The 16,194-nt window shown below is 43.8% G+C and overlaps 1 protein-coding gene across 1 annotated transcript in view; it reads left to right on the plus strand.

The window, feature by feature from the left end:
• The first annotated feature begins 813 nt into the window (after positions 1 to 813).
• The window catches only part of CHAT (choline O-acetyltransferase), a 56,025-nt gene continuing 40,644 nt past the window's right edge, over positions 814 to 16,194 (plus strand). Inside the window, exons 1-4 of the mRNA XM_006270175.3 lie at positions 814 to 952; positions 7,378 to 7,569; positions 9,327 to 9,445; positions 13,163 to 13,216. Coding sequence (XP_006270237.1) covers positions 890 to 952; positions 7,378 to 7,569; positions 9,327 to 9,445; positions 13,163 to 13,216 — 428 coding nt within the window. The 5' untranslated portion in view covers positions 814 to 889. The remainder of the gene's footprint in view (positions 953 to 7,377; positions 7,570 to 9,326; positions 9,446 to 13,162; positions 13,217 to 16,194) is intronic.

Consider the following 16,194-nt stretch of genomic DNA (forward strand, 5'->3'; position numbering starts at 1 on the left):
TAACTTTCCTACACCATAAATTCTTGTCCAAATTATCTTTAAGAAGTCACTGTAGCAGTAGTACCATTACCTTACAAGACAGTCACTTATAAAGTTAAAATGGCATGCCTGCCTGGTCTGGACAGTTAAAAGGGTATAAATCCTTACATAGGTATCATTTAGGAAGGAGAATCAGGAATACTGACATAATGCATCTTTGTAGGTAATAGCTCACATAATCCTATAGTCAGGGCACTCACCAGATCAGAGGCTCCTTTCTCCACTACAGACTTCTTTTGTCATGTTGGGCAAGTTACTTAGTGACTGCCATATTTTCCTCCTCTGTAAAATAGAGATTATATTATTTTCTTACCTCTCAAGAATGCTGTGAAAATAAATACATTAAGAATTGTGAAGGGCTCAGGTAAAAGGGTAATGGGGCCATATACTGTACCTAGACAGATAATCTGCATCTGCCTAAGGAATTTTACTGATGTAACTATATCAGTAGTAAATCTTACATATACAGATAGTATACAAACTGTGTGCAGAAGTAAGACATACTGAGGTAAACTAAACTGACAAAATAAACTGTGTTAAAAGACTTTTTTATGTTCAATCTGTTGCATATCTAGAAAAGCCCTAGTGAATGCCAAAATATTATCCCCAGGATTCAATTCACATTGCTTGAGATGTTATACTTTTACTTCTCTTCAGTTTTGCATTCTGAAGCTTCAATGTATGCTTGCATAGGGAATATTATTTGTATATATTTTCATTATAAATAATGGTTACTGACTTGACTTTAAATCTTTTCTATTTCCAGAACTGAAGGATGCAGCTTGGTAAATGCCCCCAAGTGGCTTGAATTTCTGGCCTCAATAAAATCAAGATCAAAAGAAATGCAAGGATGCCTGTCCTAGAAAAACACACCCAGAAGATAGAGAAAAATGCATGCAGCAAAGATGAGACTGTAAGTGATTGATTCTAGACCAAAATAGGGAAAACATGATTGCGTATAGCAGTACTATAAATGAAATTCACTGGTAAATACAAGCACTACTCCAGAACTCATTTCTTTGTGGGGAAGCATTGGTATCCAGCAACAATCTAGCATCAGGAACTTCGATGTATTATCAGTACTTTTCATATTCAAAGCACAAACATTAATTCTTCCTCACACACCCCTGAGAGGATTAGTAGTTAGTTAAATATGACAATCTCCATTCTGCACTGGAGAAGCTGAGACACAAAGGTTCATAATAACCGAGTCTGAAAAGACATATGTATTCATTCTTTTTTGTACAGATCTATCAAAAAGTTCACACATGACCCATTTGCAAGAGAGCTGGGTAAAAATGTTAAAATAAAGAATTGATTAATTGCATTGGGAAATTTAAGCTAAAAATGTGTTAATTAGATGCATGCTATTGTGTTTAGATGTGCTAGTATTAGTTACGATATCCAACCAGTTAAAGTTTCAGTAAAGCAATGGAATTAACAGCAAGACACCTTACAAAAAATACAGTCAAACCAGAGGTAAAACTTTATCAATAAGAGATAAAGTTTTGCATACTCATCAGAACTGACCTACTAAATTTCTACAAGAAGAGGTATGCTCATGTTGTGCATGAAACAGACAAAACCTTTTTGCACCTATACACATGTTCTGTGGCGGAGCGGGGTGCTTTAATTAGAGTGGCTCTTATAGCCACTCTAATTAAAGGGCCCACAGCATCCCATGTATTCAAAGTCCTGTTCTTCAAAATGGCAGCAGGGGTGCTTTAACTAAAGCTCATTCAATGAGCTTTAGTTAAAGTGCCCCCATCACTATTTTGAAATGCAGGGACACTGAATATATGTGGTGCAGTGGCTGCTGGAGCATGTTAATTAGCATGCTCCCGCAGACTCACAACATACTTAATTAATCAAGTCTGTTCTGATGTGTGCTAATTAGCACGCATTGGAGCAGACTTCCGTCACATGTATAGGTGCCCTTAAAGAACATTTTATTACTTTTTAATATATGATACGCTCAGTGCCTTTCAAGCTAAGCTGGCCCTTAAAATCATACAATCATAGAAAATTAGGAATGGAAAGGACCTCAGGAGGTTATCTAGTCCAACCTCCTGCTCAAAGCAGGACCATCCCCAACTAGATCATCACAGCCAAGGCTTTGTCTAGCTGGATCTTACAATCCTCCAAGGATGGAGATTTCATAACTTTTCTTGGTAACCTGTTCCAGTGCTTTACTACCCTCCTAGTGAGAAAGTTTTTCCTAATATAACCTAAACTTCCCTTGCTGCAGCTTGAGACCATGCTCCTTGTTCTGTCACCTGCCACCACAGTCTAGGTCCATTCCTCTTAGGAATCACCATTAATGTCAAACAATTAATTTCATTAGACTCCTAATACTGCTAAAACTATTATCAGTGTTTTACAAAGGGGAAACTAAGGCAAAATGATGATCCTTATTTGGTGGCTTTGACTATTATTGGAGTTCAGATATCCTTGGTTCCCAGTTTTGTTGTCCAGAGCACACCTCTTGTCTAATGAAACAAGCTTGCTATACAGGAATTTCTAGTATACTGAATGGGGGAAAAAATAAATAAATAAATACCTATTAAAAGGAGCAGGACCTCACAGACATTGCACCATATAATAAATACTAATAGATGTGTATAAAGAGCTCTGATGCAGATATATCCCTTTCTAAAAATGCACTTTGGATTTTCAGTAGATCAGAATCCCACACAGTTTTTCTTTCTTCCATGATCCTTGTTTGTCTTTCCTACTGGCCTTTCTTCCCTTTTTTATTTTTAAATGGAAGATGCTATTTGTTGCAATTAATTCTACATTATAAAATAAAGAGATGCACAATAGGGCTGTGCGAAAGAGCATTCTGCTTCAACATCTGTTTTGACGTTTAAATGGAACAGTGTTTCATTTTGATTTTTGTTTTGTTTCGAAAACCCTGTTCTGTTCCGTTTCATCGAAACAGTTTTGCTGTTTCAACATTGTTTTGACGTTTCTATCAGGCTGGGGAAGGGAACTCAGCCCAGCTCAGTTCCCCTCCTCAGCCCTGCGATCTGAGTTCCCCTCCCTAGTGCTGCAATGGGGCTGGGCAAGGGAACTCAGCCCAACTCAGTTCCCCTCCCCAGTGCTGTGATGGAAACGGGGAAGGGAACTCAGCTCAGCTGAGTTTCCCTCTCCAGCACTGGGATTGGGCGGAAGAAGGAAACTCAGCCTGCCTCAGTTTCCCTCCCCAGCGCTGCGATGGAGCTGGGGAAGGGAATTGAGCCTAGGTGAGTTCCCCTCCATAGCGCTGTGATCAGGTTTCAAGTGGCTGGGAACTTGAAGCGATCAGGCTTCAAGCAGCTGCACCGGGCTTCAAGCAGCGGGGAACCCAGCCTGGTGCAGGTGGGCGTGGTGCAGCCCCTGGACAGGGTTCCCAGCTGCTTGAAGCCCAGGGGCTGCACCACACCCACCTGCACCAGGCTGGGTACCCAGTGGCTTTCAGCCCCGTGAAACTCAGCCCGGTTCTGCCTGCCTCCTGCCACTGGGCTGAGCTCCGTGGGGCTGCTGGAGCCAACTGGAGTGCAGCCCAGCATCAGGAGGCAAGCAGAACCGGTGCTGCTTTCCGATTGGCTCTGCCAGCCCCAGGGAGCGCAGCCCACCGGTGGGAGGTGGGGAGGGTCAGGGATGTGCTCCTCACTGGGCTGAGCCATGTGGGGCTGCGTGGAGCTGCTGGGAGTGCAGCCCTCCCCTCCCTTGCTCACCACCTAGCTGGGCTGCTGCTTTGAAACTTTCAAAACATTTCAACTGGCCTCATTTCATTTCAAAGCTGTTTCAAAGCCCTCTGTTTCATTTCAATTCCACTGTTTCAAGCTCAAAACAAATTGAAACAGCATCGAAATGAAACAGTGAGCAAAATTTTGCACAGCCCTAATGCTCAATCCCTAAATTATGACAACAAAAGTAATATTGTTGGGAGCTGCCACTGATATATTATGGCATAGCCCAGTAGTGCTCAACATTTTGGCCCCACAAGCCATACAAGAGGCATGGGACAGTCTGCAGGCCAGATCAGACCCCATGCACCAGGACTGGACTCCAAGGGATCCATACCGGTCCTGCACACTGGGATCAGGCCCTGCACTGCCCTGCAGACCCAACCCAGTATACAGGGCCCTGCAGGCTGGATGACATGGGGCTAGATTGGGCCTGGGGCCAGGAGAGCACCCCTGACATAGCCAACTAACTATGCTCCTCAATAGCTTTTATCCCATCAGATTGCATCAAAATCATCTGTAGCAGGACCTGGCCCCAGGGGTGGCCATGATACCTCCCAGTGGCTAACCTACTCCTGCCCCACTTGAGTTCCTCAGGTTACTCTCCCTTTTCTACCTCACCTGCCATGCCTCCATGGATGTTATAGTTAGGGACTTACCAACATTGTGGCAGAAGTGGGCTACATGGTGGCTCCTTTAATCTTGCAGTTTCCCCCACACACCCTCCCACTGCCACTGATTGGCAAAGAGGCCCCACTGCTCACTCGTGATAGGCAGGGAAGCCAAAACCGTGGTGCATGGTTTTTGCCTTCCACTGCTGATTGGTTGAGAGACCCCAGTGGCCCCAGTGCTTGCTGTTGACTGGCCAAGAAGCAAAAGCCACACCATACTTAAAAACCGCGGCTTTTGCCTCACCACCGATCAGGTGAGAGCGGTGAGGCCCCGCTACCAATCAGTGGTGGGGGAAGAGGGTGGGTACACAGGGAAAACTGCAAGATTAAACGAGTCACCGCACAACCCACTTTCACCACAATTTCAGTAGGTCCCTAGTTATAGTACCTAGGGAGGCTGCCTCCTTAACTCTCTCAGGTAGTTTAGGTGCCTGCCAGTCTTTTTCCTGCAGCCTCTCTCCTTAGGAACTCCTTTACCTGCAGCAAGCTGGACCAGATTTCCTGCTTTGTCTCTGGCACTCTGTTTATATGCCCCAAAGCACCACCCCTTCTGATCATGTGGCTTCCCAGTCACACACAGAGGTTTCCCCTTTTGTCTAGTGGCCAGCCTGCCCTCTGCCTAATCCAACTGGCTAATCCAGCTGCTTGCAGCCTTCACCTCCTGGCTGCCTAGAAGTAATCCTGCCCCTCAGTTGCTAATTACAGTGCAGCTAGCTGCAAGGTAATCCCTCCCTAATGGTAGCTCCTATCCTTGCTGTTCCTGGTCTGTTCACTTTCAAACAGCTGGCCTTGCCCAGCAGCCTGCTTATACAGCAAGCCTAGCCTACTGCATTCTCCCTTCAAAGTAACAGGAGCTTCTGATTCCGTTACACCATCTCTGAAGCAACTCCTTTCAAGTGACACATTACAGTGACTCCCTGTTTAACCACCACAATGACAAAAGCAGTGCTAGTTAGAAATATATATGCTTGGCAGGATTCAATTTTTATCGCTAAACAACTATAAATGGCAGTTTCACCTCACACCTACAGACAGATGGAAAATAAAGTACTTCCATTGGTAATACTTAACATTTATAAAAAGGGGACTGTAAGAGGGAACCTTTATCCCAGTTACTGGACAGTGAAGAAAGAGATGGAGGGCCAGAGGCCGGAGGGATTAAAGAGTAAAACAATGGGCAGCCTAATAATTCATCACTCAAGCAATTAGCTGCTGACTTACAGGTGGAGGAAGTAGGCTAGAGGGAGATAGGCCACTTAAAAAAACCCTACCCAAAGCCCAGAGGGGGAAAGAGGGTAGAGCAGGGACGGGCAATTATTTCAGGCGGAGGTCCGCTTACTGAGTTTTTGCAAGCCATCAAGGGCCGCATGACAGGCAGCCAGGGGCAGATAAATATTAATTTTCTAAATTTTTTAGGGGCTCCACAGGCCAGATAGAATGGCCTGAAGGGCCACATCTGGCCCGCAGGCTGCATTTTTCCCACCACAGCAGTTGTTCCCAATCTGTGGTATGCATACCACCAGCGGTATGCAGACAACCTGTCAGTGGTACATGGCAGCAGCAGGCAGGGGCACTTGTGCCTGGTGCATGTGCCCAGAAGGGCATGGCTTCAACCACTGCAGCATATCACAGTGAGCAGTCCCCACATGTATGTGCAGCGAGCGGTCCCCACACGCACTCGCCACGCACAGAAGGGAAGCCCCATGCGCTGAAGCCGCTGCCTTCCCTGCCGGGGCTGTGCAGCCCTGCGGGGTGGGGAAGTCAGCTAGCTCCAGCAGGCAGGGCTTCCCTCCCATGCCCAGCAAGTGTGGAGAGTGCTGGCAATAGATTGCCCGGTGAAGGATGAGCCCCTTGCTGCAATGTGCAGTGCTGGCCATAGCCGCGTCCTGCCAGGCACCTTGAGCACCCCCAATTGCTGCGCCACGGGGGAGTGCAGGGGATCCCCACACTCCATCACACCCCATAACCCCCCACATATGCACAACCCCCCAACATACCCTATGCTCCCCCAGACTCACAGCCCCCCCACACACCCTACCATACACCCCCCCACACACCCCACCCAGTGGTACTTAAGGTTATATCATTTTAAATTGGTGGTGCACAATCTGTCAGAGTTTGGGAACCACTGGCGTAGAGTATTTGAGGCTCCAGCCTGGTGGCGATGGAGTCCTGCCTGGGCCAGGCCAGCTAAGCACAAGGGGCTGAGGGCAGCTGCTGCCTCCCCCAGTGTTTCCACAGCTCTGGGCATGTTGTTACTCTCCTCTTCTGGTCCCTACCTGCCTGACTCTTTTCTGATGAATGAATAGAATTATTTAAAGCAGGTATGATTTATTGATTTATGGATATTTGCTTTTTATATTTTGATATGTGCTTTTATAAAGCTTTTAACAATATATTGTCATTACTAAGATTGTCTGCCCCCACACTCATAATTTCATGCAATCCTGAAATTTTAAATTGATAGAAATTGAAAATGCCCTAATTTTGTGCAATCCTGAAAACATTAATCAATAAAATCTTAATAAATACTTTAAAATAAACATCAATTTTTAGCAGTCAAAATTACGGAAAAAATAAAAATCAAATTCTGTGAAGCCTAGAAATATACCAGTATCCTATTAGAACTCACTTATGCCACCTTAACCTGTTCAGATAAAGAAACTCCCACAAAGAAATCAAAGTTCTCCAAAAGGAAAGTTTCCCAATGAAAGTGAAACCTTTTCTGAAGGAAAAGGCAAAGCAGGGGTGGGTGGTGGGGGGCAAATTGAATTGTACACAGGTTCTCAGGTTTAATGTCTCAATGCCAAGACCCATCCTGAATTCATATATTCCTCCAGAATATTTACATTATGTCATGTATTTACACAAAAGCCAAAGACACTTTACAAATGTATAAAGTTACCATAGTTACCATTCTGTCTTTTTATCATTAGACATTGCCCAAGCTTCCTGTCCCTCCACTGCACCAGACCCTACACATGTACCTACAGTGCAATAAACACTTGATGCCAGAGGGGCAATTTAGGAAGACTGAGGCCATAGTGGAACAATTTGGAGGTGCAGAAGGCTTAGGAGAATTGTTACAGCAAAAACTTCTAGAAAGAAGAGAGAAGTCTGGAAACTGGGTAAGCAAACTGAGGATTTGAAAGAGAGTCTTGTGTTAAGCATGATTGTTTAAGAGTGATTTGTAAAGTTCTGTACATGATCATCGATTTATATGAAAAATTTTACTGTCAGGTCAGTCTGGAATCAAGTCCTGGGGTCAAATGTGAGAAAAAGTGCTGTGTGTTCTTATTTAGCTTTCACCACCTAGACCACATGGGTGGGATGTTTCCAAAAGGCTAGCAATATTCTTTTTTTAAGTATTAATGCTCATGTTATTGTTAGGTTTCCAGGTCAACATTTCATTAAGAAAAAAGCGAACATGGTTTAGATATGAGATATTTGGTTTTAGAGTATCTGCAGACTATGGCAAACAATAGAATTTTGCATCCTTATGTGGAAGCTATTCATTACAAGCAGATGGGCTTTTTAAGGGAAATTTTTAGGGAAATTTGGGCGGGGGTTCACTTTTCAAAGTTTAAGCCCTCATTGTTTTGTTTCTAAAGTTACCATGGGTATAATTTAAATCTTGATCTTGCAACTCCTTAGGTGTGTCTACATGTGCATGATATCATGGAGCTGCACAGGGAACAGGGTCCCCATCCCCCACCAGCACAAAGCTCCCAGCCCCCACCCTGCAATTGGGAAGCAGGGGCTGACAGATACTTATCTCCCAACCCAAGCCTGATTCACGGGGCTTGGGCTGAGAGATAATGGTCTCTGAGTGCCAGCCTCATATCGTGGAGCTGGTGCTGACTGATAAGGATCTCCCAGCCCCCTGCTTCCCAATTATGATGGCAAAGACGGGGCTGGAAGATAAGGATCTCCCAGCCCACCCTCTGCCCCTCCCAATCATGATCTCAGAGCAGGGGGATGAGAGCTCCCCACTGCCGGGATAGGTAGATATAGTCCGCACCCAGGCTCCAGTGGCAGAGCCTGCCCCAGCAGCAGGTCCCAGGGGCAAGGAGCAATCTCCTGCCCCCTGCTGGCCAGCTGACCAGGAGCAGATTTGCTCCCGGTCAGGTGTCTACATGAGAGCTACTGAGCAGTAACTGATCACAAGTAAATTTGCTACTTGCATTTACAGGTAGCAAATTTACTTGTGATTAAAGCAATCTACTACGGGTAAGCATGTGCACATGTAGACTCGAATGGTTACTGTGCAGTAAACTGCTGTACTGCGTCTTGTGTAGATGAACCCCTTGTGCACTAGTGAACTGCAAGGATTCCACCACCCACAACTATTAGGCAAGTCTGTACAAGCTCAGTATTCCATCTACATGCCATTAGCCATAGAAATAGAGCCTTAGACTACAAGTTCTTTGGGACTATTTCTTCTGTGTACTGCATCATAGGAAGCATATTGATGGTGATCAATAGATGATAATAAAAATGGCATCCCAGCAATATCAGCCAATTTCTCCATAAGGAAAGTCTATACTGCTGAAAATACAGTAAACATCACTCAGAACTAATCACATTTTATGGTGTATTCAAGGAATACTTTGTCATGGAAGAAATAAATAGAAAATATGGGAAATACCACAATATGATACTTGTTTAATTTTTAATGGCATGCACTGTTAATTGCCATTGATCGAATGATAAAAGTATGGATTTGTGGGTGATTTAGACCGAGGTGAGGTCACTGAGTCCAGACTGAAAGTGATCAATGGCTCCATTAATCAGATTTGATGCAATGCCACCAAACCATCATACAACAGATACATACTGCTTATTATACTCGGCAACACATAGATAAGTTGTCCTTTTTTGCTAGGTGTTGGACTACTGGTTGGATGACATGTATCTTAACAATCGATTGGCTCTCCCAGTAAATTCCAGTCCAGCAATGATCTTTTCTCATCAGTATTTCAAGGATGTAAATGACCAACTAAGGTAACGTCTTAAAAACTCTGAAGCTTTTGGTAATGAAAGAATACTTTAAAACTGCTACTCTGACAAAGAGACAATTAGCTTGTAAAATGAAATGAGAGTTCTGATCAAACTATTCTCCACAACCTTTAGTGTCACTCATACAGAAACACGAAGTCCAAATTATGCTTTTCACAGAGAAAATTGCCATCACATTTATCATTTTGAGGATAAATAAAAATACAAAATAAAATTGAAGAACTTTTAAAACAAGGAATATTTGTGAATCATCATAAACTGCTTATCAGGTGCTTCTCCTAAGCTTTAATGTACTTGATGCTGGTTAAAGTGAAATAGTCTCTAACTTGCTACACTTACAGCTCAGTGGGTGTATCTACGCAAGATAGTACATCACTGTAGCATCTAAAAATAACTGTGAGCCACCATGACTTTGCAGTACCGGTGGGTACTGCGTAGTTATTTAGTACTTGCTAAAGCACTAAAGCAAGTACTAAATGACTGTGCAGTACCAAATGATCAGTCAAGGGCACATGTAGATGTGCCCAGGGAGCTGTAGCAAAAACCTGTATATCAGCCAAGCTAGTCTGAGGTCTCCGTGCCATTTCAGAAGACAAAATGTGTTCAGTTTAGAGACTCCTGGACACTGATAAGTAGGGAAAAATGGAAACACAAAAGTTAGTATGCTGCCCAATCTCCCATCTTTCCCAGGAACCCTAAGGCTACACCAGCATGAAGAAAGGTTATTAAGGTTGCTAATATTAAATCAATCTGAAACCAAATGGAAAGCATTAGTATCAACACACTCCAACAGTATGATTATAAACCACTGTTTGGGGCCATTGATGAAGATAATATGCTCCCCACTACTCATATGCTGGGAGGGCGGGCCATTGTGTACTTAAGTCATTGCTCCCTGAAGGGCCACCATTCAGGTTATATTAGGATGTAGGAAGTCTGTAGCAGGAGTTGAATGGAAGTGGTGCAGGAGAGGGGCAATTCACCCCCGAGTATCAGGGGCAATGGGGACTGTATTTACACCCTCACTGCCAGACTGGCTAAGGCCATATTGTTTTTCTTGCTTTCCCCTCCAACATATCAGGAACCGTACTGAGTGGGTTGGGAGGTTAGAATTATGTCATTTCAAATTCAGTAGGTATCCACTATAGTTACTCATTGTATATGAGGTCTGATTCTCTAAAATGTTTAATTTAGAATCAAGGGCAAGACCCTAAGAAAGCTGGAAACAGCTGAACTGGCACATGACAATGCCATTTCATATGCGCTTGACCCAGAAATTCCCAAAGGGTGTGCTATGGAACACTAGAGTGCCAGGAGCGTGATGGAAATGAACTGCAAGATCCCCTGTGTGAGAAAGTAAATGCTCTCCTACCCCAACCAGCACTTTGAGCCAGCCATAGCTACTCCAGAAGCACCTGCAGCTGCTCCTTTTGAGGACTGCCGCTGCTGCTGCCACCTTGTCCTGCACGTCACAACCCCCAGGCAGCTCCTGCATCACCCCCCTGCCCCCAAGAACATTCCTAGTACTGTGCTTTGCTGTAAGCAGATGGGTGGACACACCAACAGAGTTAAACTTTGCAGCCCAACTCATCCCTTCTGCTCTTTCTACATTCCCAAGGTTGTCAGGAGGGGCCCCAAGGGGTTGCTGTCAGCATGAAGACCCAGCAGAAGCAGCCTCAGCACCAGCTATATCAGTGATTCTCCATTTTCTTAGCCTCAAGGCCCCCCTCCATATCTTTTCTGAATTTATATCCAGCTCAATGATTTTTTTCAACTGGGGTGCTTGTGAAATTCAGAAAAGATGCAGAGGTGTTTTTTTTAAGCAGTAAGTCTCAATACTGATATAATTTCTTCTAGCAGAGGAATTGAACACGTTATGCGTGCATGCACACACACATGCACACACACACACCACACCACCAATTTTAACGCAGACAAAAATGTGCCCCAGCTATACAAAAATTCAGGAATCACTGCTTTAACCCTTCAGGGAAGGCAGTGCCCACATAACCATCATATGAGGGAAGGCTGTTTTTTGAAGAGAAAAGAATGACAGCAGCTGTCCCAACAAGTTGGAAATGAGGACAGAACAATGGCCTGTACAGTGCAGTTTCTTCCCAGCTAGTGTTCCCAGATGAGTTAATATATTTGAAGTCTAATTAATAAAGACTTTGCCTATGGTCTTTCTCTTGGTGGGATCAAGACCATGGACTAATGTAGAAGAATGCTGCAAAGTGTACAAAATAGAATTTGAAATTCAGTTTTATAATGCAAGACAAAAGAAATCCATTTGTGAGTCTCATGCAGAATGACGCTATGCATAACCAGTAGAGTTTACTTAGAGTCAGATCATAAGGGAAAGAGGGTTCATTAGCCAACAGTAGCTGCATCTACACGAATGGCAGACTGCACAGTTGTTACTGCACAGTCATTTAGTACTTGCTTATGCAAGTCCCAGCCATGTGTTTTTGCACAGTAGCATACCCACATGGGTTTTTTTCAGATGCTACTACGCAGTAGTAATGAGCTACTACGCAGTAGCTCATTACTACTGTGCAGTAGTGTCACATCATGGTTAGCGCCTGCCAATGCTAGTGCGCAGTAGTGTCTTGTGTAGAAACGCCCAGTGTTTGCAAAAACCTTAACCAGGAGTAATGCAATTACATTTTGATAATTTCTTATACCAAATATATAAACAATGTATACAAGCTCTCTAGAGACCTATTACTTCAAATAGCATCCTTATTCAACCATTTTTTTTAGTTGACCATATTCCTACATGGAGATATGAGACATTTATTTTAAAAAGTAAAAAAGTAAAAACTAAGCCAAATACATAATATACATTCCCAGACACTATTTAAAAAAAAAGGTTCAATTTTTCAACCTTTGCTAAACCTTTACTTTTAAATTGCAAATGCAGAGCCAATCTATCTTCGAATACTGTAGTTTTCTTCTTTGCTTTTAGCACTCTCCAGCTGCTCATTACTAAAATAATTAACTGTGTATGGATTTATATTATTATATAGTTTTAAAAAACAACCAGAACCTTGAAGCTGACAGTACTGTTTTATTGTTTTGCATTGACAACACACCATGTCTTTTTAAATTCTATTTCTATTTTAAACATTATCATAAATACCTCCTCTCATAACTGAATAGATTTATTGTGCACATTGTTTTCTTTGAAACTCTGCTTTGCATTTTTCTAATGCACATACTGTAACAAACAAAACACTTTTCACATAGAGGATCCTATTCAGGAGCATAGTAAACAGGAAGCATCAGGAAATGATGTACCCACCCTACAACTCTTGAAAAAGAATATCTGTTTCAGAATACCAGGGACTTAAACTATAAGCTTTTACAATGAAGCCAGTGTTAAGTACCTTATCAAATATACAGCCACCTTTCTCATTCTGGAAACAACTGCTTTCAAGTATCTTCATATAGTATCCAATCCAGATAATTTTGATTAAACCTTAAGTAATCTTTAGTCAACAAATTTCTATGCTTGGAAGTGTGTGTCTTGCAATTAGTCAAGTTAGAAGACTTATTTATCTCATCAAAAGAGAGACACTCATTCTCCAGAGTGTAACTGTTCTTTTGGAACCTTTTCAGTTTCATACTGAAAACTCTAAGGAGTAGTAGACAGTTAATTCATGGCAGAAAAGTGATGTAATTTCCATCTCTTATTTACAGGTTTGCAGCCAATCTCATTTCAGGAGTGCTTGATTATAAAGCTTTATTGGATTCGTAAGTAGTTTGGAAATAGAATTACTGTCTGAATAAAAGCACAAAGAGCTCTTATTCTAGCAGGCGTTGAGGTGTTCAAAATCAACTACATTGGGCTGTTCTAATGTCTGGAACTGATGTGATTAGTGCATGGTAGCTCTGGCAACTTTTTACATACTTTTGGTTTATCATTACACTATGACGTGTGAGAGAGAGGGAAGGATTCTTCTTAAGGCATGCCAGACATCTTTTTTAAGATATAAAGTTCAATCTACAGTGCAACACAAAAATCTGATTAAAGTAACTGTTCCAGACCTATGCAAACAAGTCCATGCCTTCCAACAATAGATCAATGAACAGCAGTAGAGCATCAGTTTGCCAATCCTCCTACATATTATTTTAAAATGTCTAGTTTGAGAGACTTGCTCAGAATTACCAAATCATTCCCCATATGTCAGACATTTGTTTCTGTCCTGTGGTTAACTCTTAGAAGACATCTTTATAGTCTTATAATAAATTCCATCGGAAAATATTCCATCACAGACCCCCGCTCCCCCTCAAAGTTCGACTGCTAGTATTAAATTAAAAAATATTAGTCCACTTTTGCTATTGTATGTAGAAGATACAGTCTTGGAAAAAAAATCTCCATCATTCCTTGATAAGTGTTCCATTAATAACAGTATTGTTCCATATATATACACATATATATGGCATGTTTTACTATAAACAACATTTCAAAAGTACCACTGAAATGCATCCACCAAAGAAATTGATTTAGCAGATTTGTCATGTACATTGGCTTTTGTTGAGCGGGGGAGACAGAACATTTTTGTTGCTGGTCAGGAAGAACTCTTACATCATGCCAGCATTATTTGGCTGGAGAAGACAAAGCTAAGTCCTCAGTACTTGTGAACTGGATACAAGAAAATAAATTGGAAAGAGCATATGATTTTTCACTTCAGAGGAGTTTGACAGCTCCTCAGAAACCTCCACCAGAGCTCAAGAACTTGTGCTATTGTCTGAGATCATATGTACAGTTCCATAGTATGCCTGAATATTTAAAAATACAAGCATTGACAAGTTATAATTTTGCATATTAATATAGTTCACTACATCTTTACATGACAGCATGGCATTCATCTGAGACAAGCTAAGAATGCACATTGCATAAGCAAGGGGTAACATTTTTTCCTTCATATTTTGACTCCTGATCTAAAAAAGATTTATCTCAGTATTTGCTGCCTCAGATGAATAATAATTCTTTAGCCTTTTATCTATTATTTTCTACTATTGCTATCATCCTTTGGTTAACAAATATAATATTTCCTCATAATTATCATCCTTCTACTATCCCTCATTACACTGTTATAACTGCATGATAGTCAGTGTATTATTACCTTATTTTGGAACACCACACAAGTGAATGCAACATAGAAAACTGGCATGCAAAAACAGTTCGTAACTTCACAAAGTATGTGGTTTCATACAATTGCTAAAGAAAGGATATTGAGACAAAAACAAACAAAAAACTTCTCACCAAAGTATTATAAACAAATTCTTAGCTTAACACAGGGGTGGGCAAAATACAGCCCATGGGCCAAATCCAGCCCACCAGGCCATTCTCTCCAGCCTGCAGGGCCCATGGAAAATTTAGAAAATGAATTATTATCTTCCTGTGGCTGCCTATCAAAGATGACAAGGCACCAGAAGCAGCAGGACCCAGGAGGAGCTGGTAGTAGGCCCCAGCAGCAGCAGAAGCAAGGCCTGTCTGGTTCCTCCCCACCCCACCTCACCCCCAGCCCCCAACCAGAAGCTTCTGCTTAGAGGTTTCTGGCCTGGTGACCATGGGGCTGTTCCCCTGCCCTCCCTCCATTCAGGAGTAGAAATTCAGATAAGAACGGATAGAGAGAAGTTGGGAGAGAGGATTGCCAGCACAGCAGGATCCTGGCCTGGTCCGGCGCAGCCCCCATGGTTCCTGGCTGGTTTCTGCTACACCATCTGGTACCAGCCTTGCAGCTAGGAACTGTGGCAGCCTGACCAGGCCAGGTCGGGCCTAGCTGGCTCCTGCTGCATCCTGCAGTCCTGGCCATACAGCCAGGAACTGCATGCTGCAGAGTGGCAGGTGGGCTGGGGGTGGGAGGGAGTGGTGGCAGCAGGTGGGGAAGGAAGGGAAGTGGCAGGGAAAGGGCAGTGGTGGCAGGTGGGGTGGGGGAAGTGGCAGTGAGTGGGCAGATGGGAGCACAGGGTCCCAGGGCCAGCAGCAGCTAGCTGGGAACCACAGGGACCAGGCCTAGCTCCTGCTGTGTTCTGTGGTCCCAGCCATGCAGCTGGGAACTGTGTACTGCTGGGAGGTGCTCAGCTGGGCTGGCCAGCTCTGTGCCATGCCACACAGGTCCTGGCTGCATGGCGCAGCATGGAGCTGGCCCAGGCCAGCCCAGTGGCACACAGTTCCTGGCTGCAGTGGTGGGAATCATGTAGCACAGCACAGAGCCAGCTGGCCTGGCTCAGCAGTGCTCAATTCCTGAGCCATCAGGCTGGGACAGGATGGGCCAGGTTGGTTGTGCAGGTCCTAATGTTGCAGCAGGGAACTGTGCGCTGCAGGGCTGGGCCTGGTCAGCTCCACGCAGGTCCCAGCATTGCAGCCAGGACCCATGTGGCATGGCATGGAGCCAGAGGCTGGTCCTGTGCCACATGGTTCCCAGCTGTAACACAAGGACCCACATGGAGCCAACCTGGCCCAATGGCATGCCAGTACCAGGAGCTGTGGGGAGTCCCGCACCATCAGGCTAGGCTGTCTCCATGCTTCCACATAGGGTTCCTGGCACCCTAGCTGTGAGCCCTACATGAAGGCACAAAGACAGAGTCCTGTGAGCCCCACGTTGCAGCTGGGAACCACATGGTTCCCTTCCCCACACCCGCACACACAGACACACACAGGCCCCCTCAAACCCCATACCCAAATACACACCCACAGTCCACACACACACACACACACACAC

Source organism: Alligator mississippiensis, chromosome 6 (genome assembly GCF_030867095.1).
Source record: "Alligator mississippiensis isolate rAllMis1 chromosome 6, rAllMis1, whole genome shotgun sequence".
Taxonomy (NCBI): Eukaryota; Metazoa; Chordata; order Crocodylia; family Alligatoridae; genus Alligator; species Alligator mississippiensis.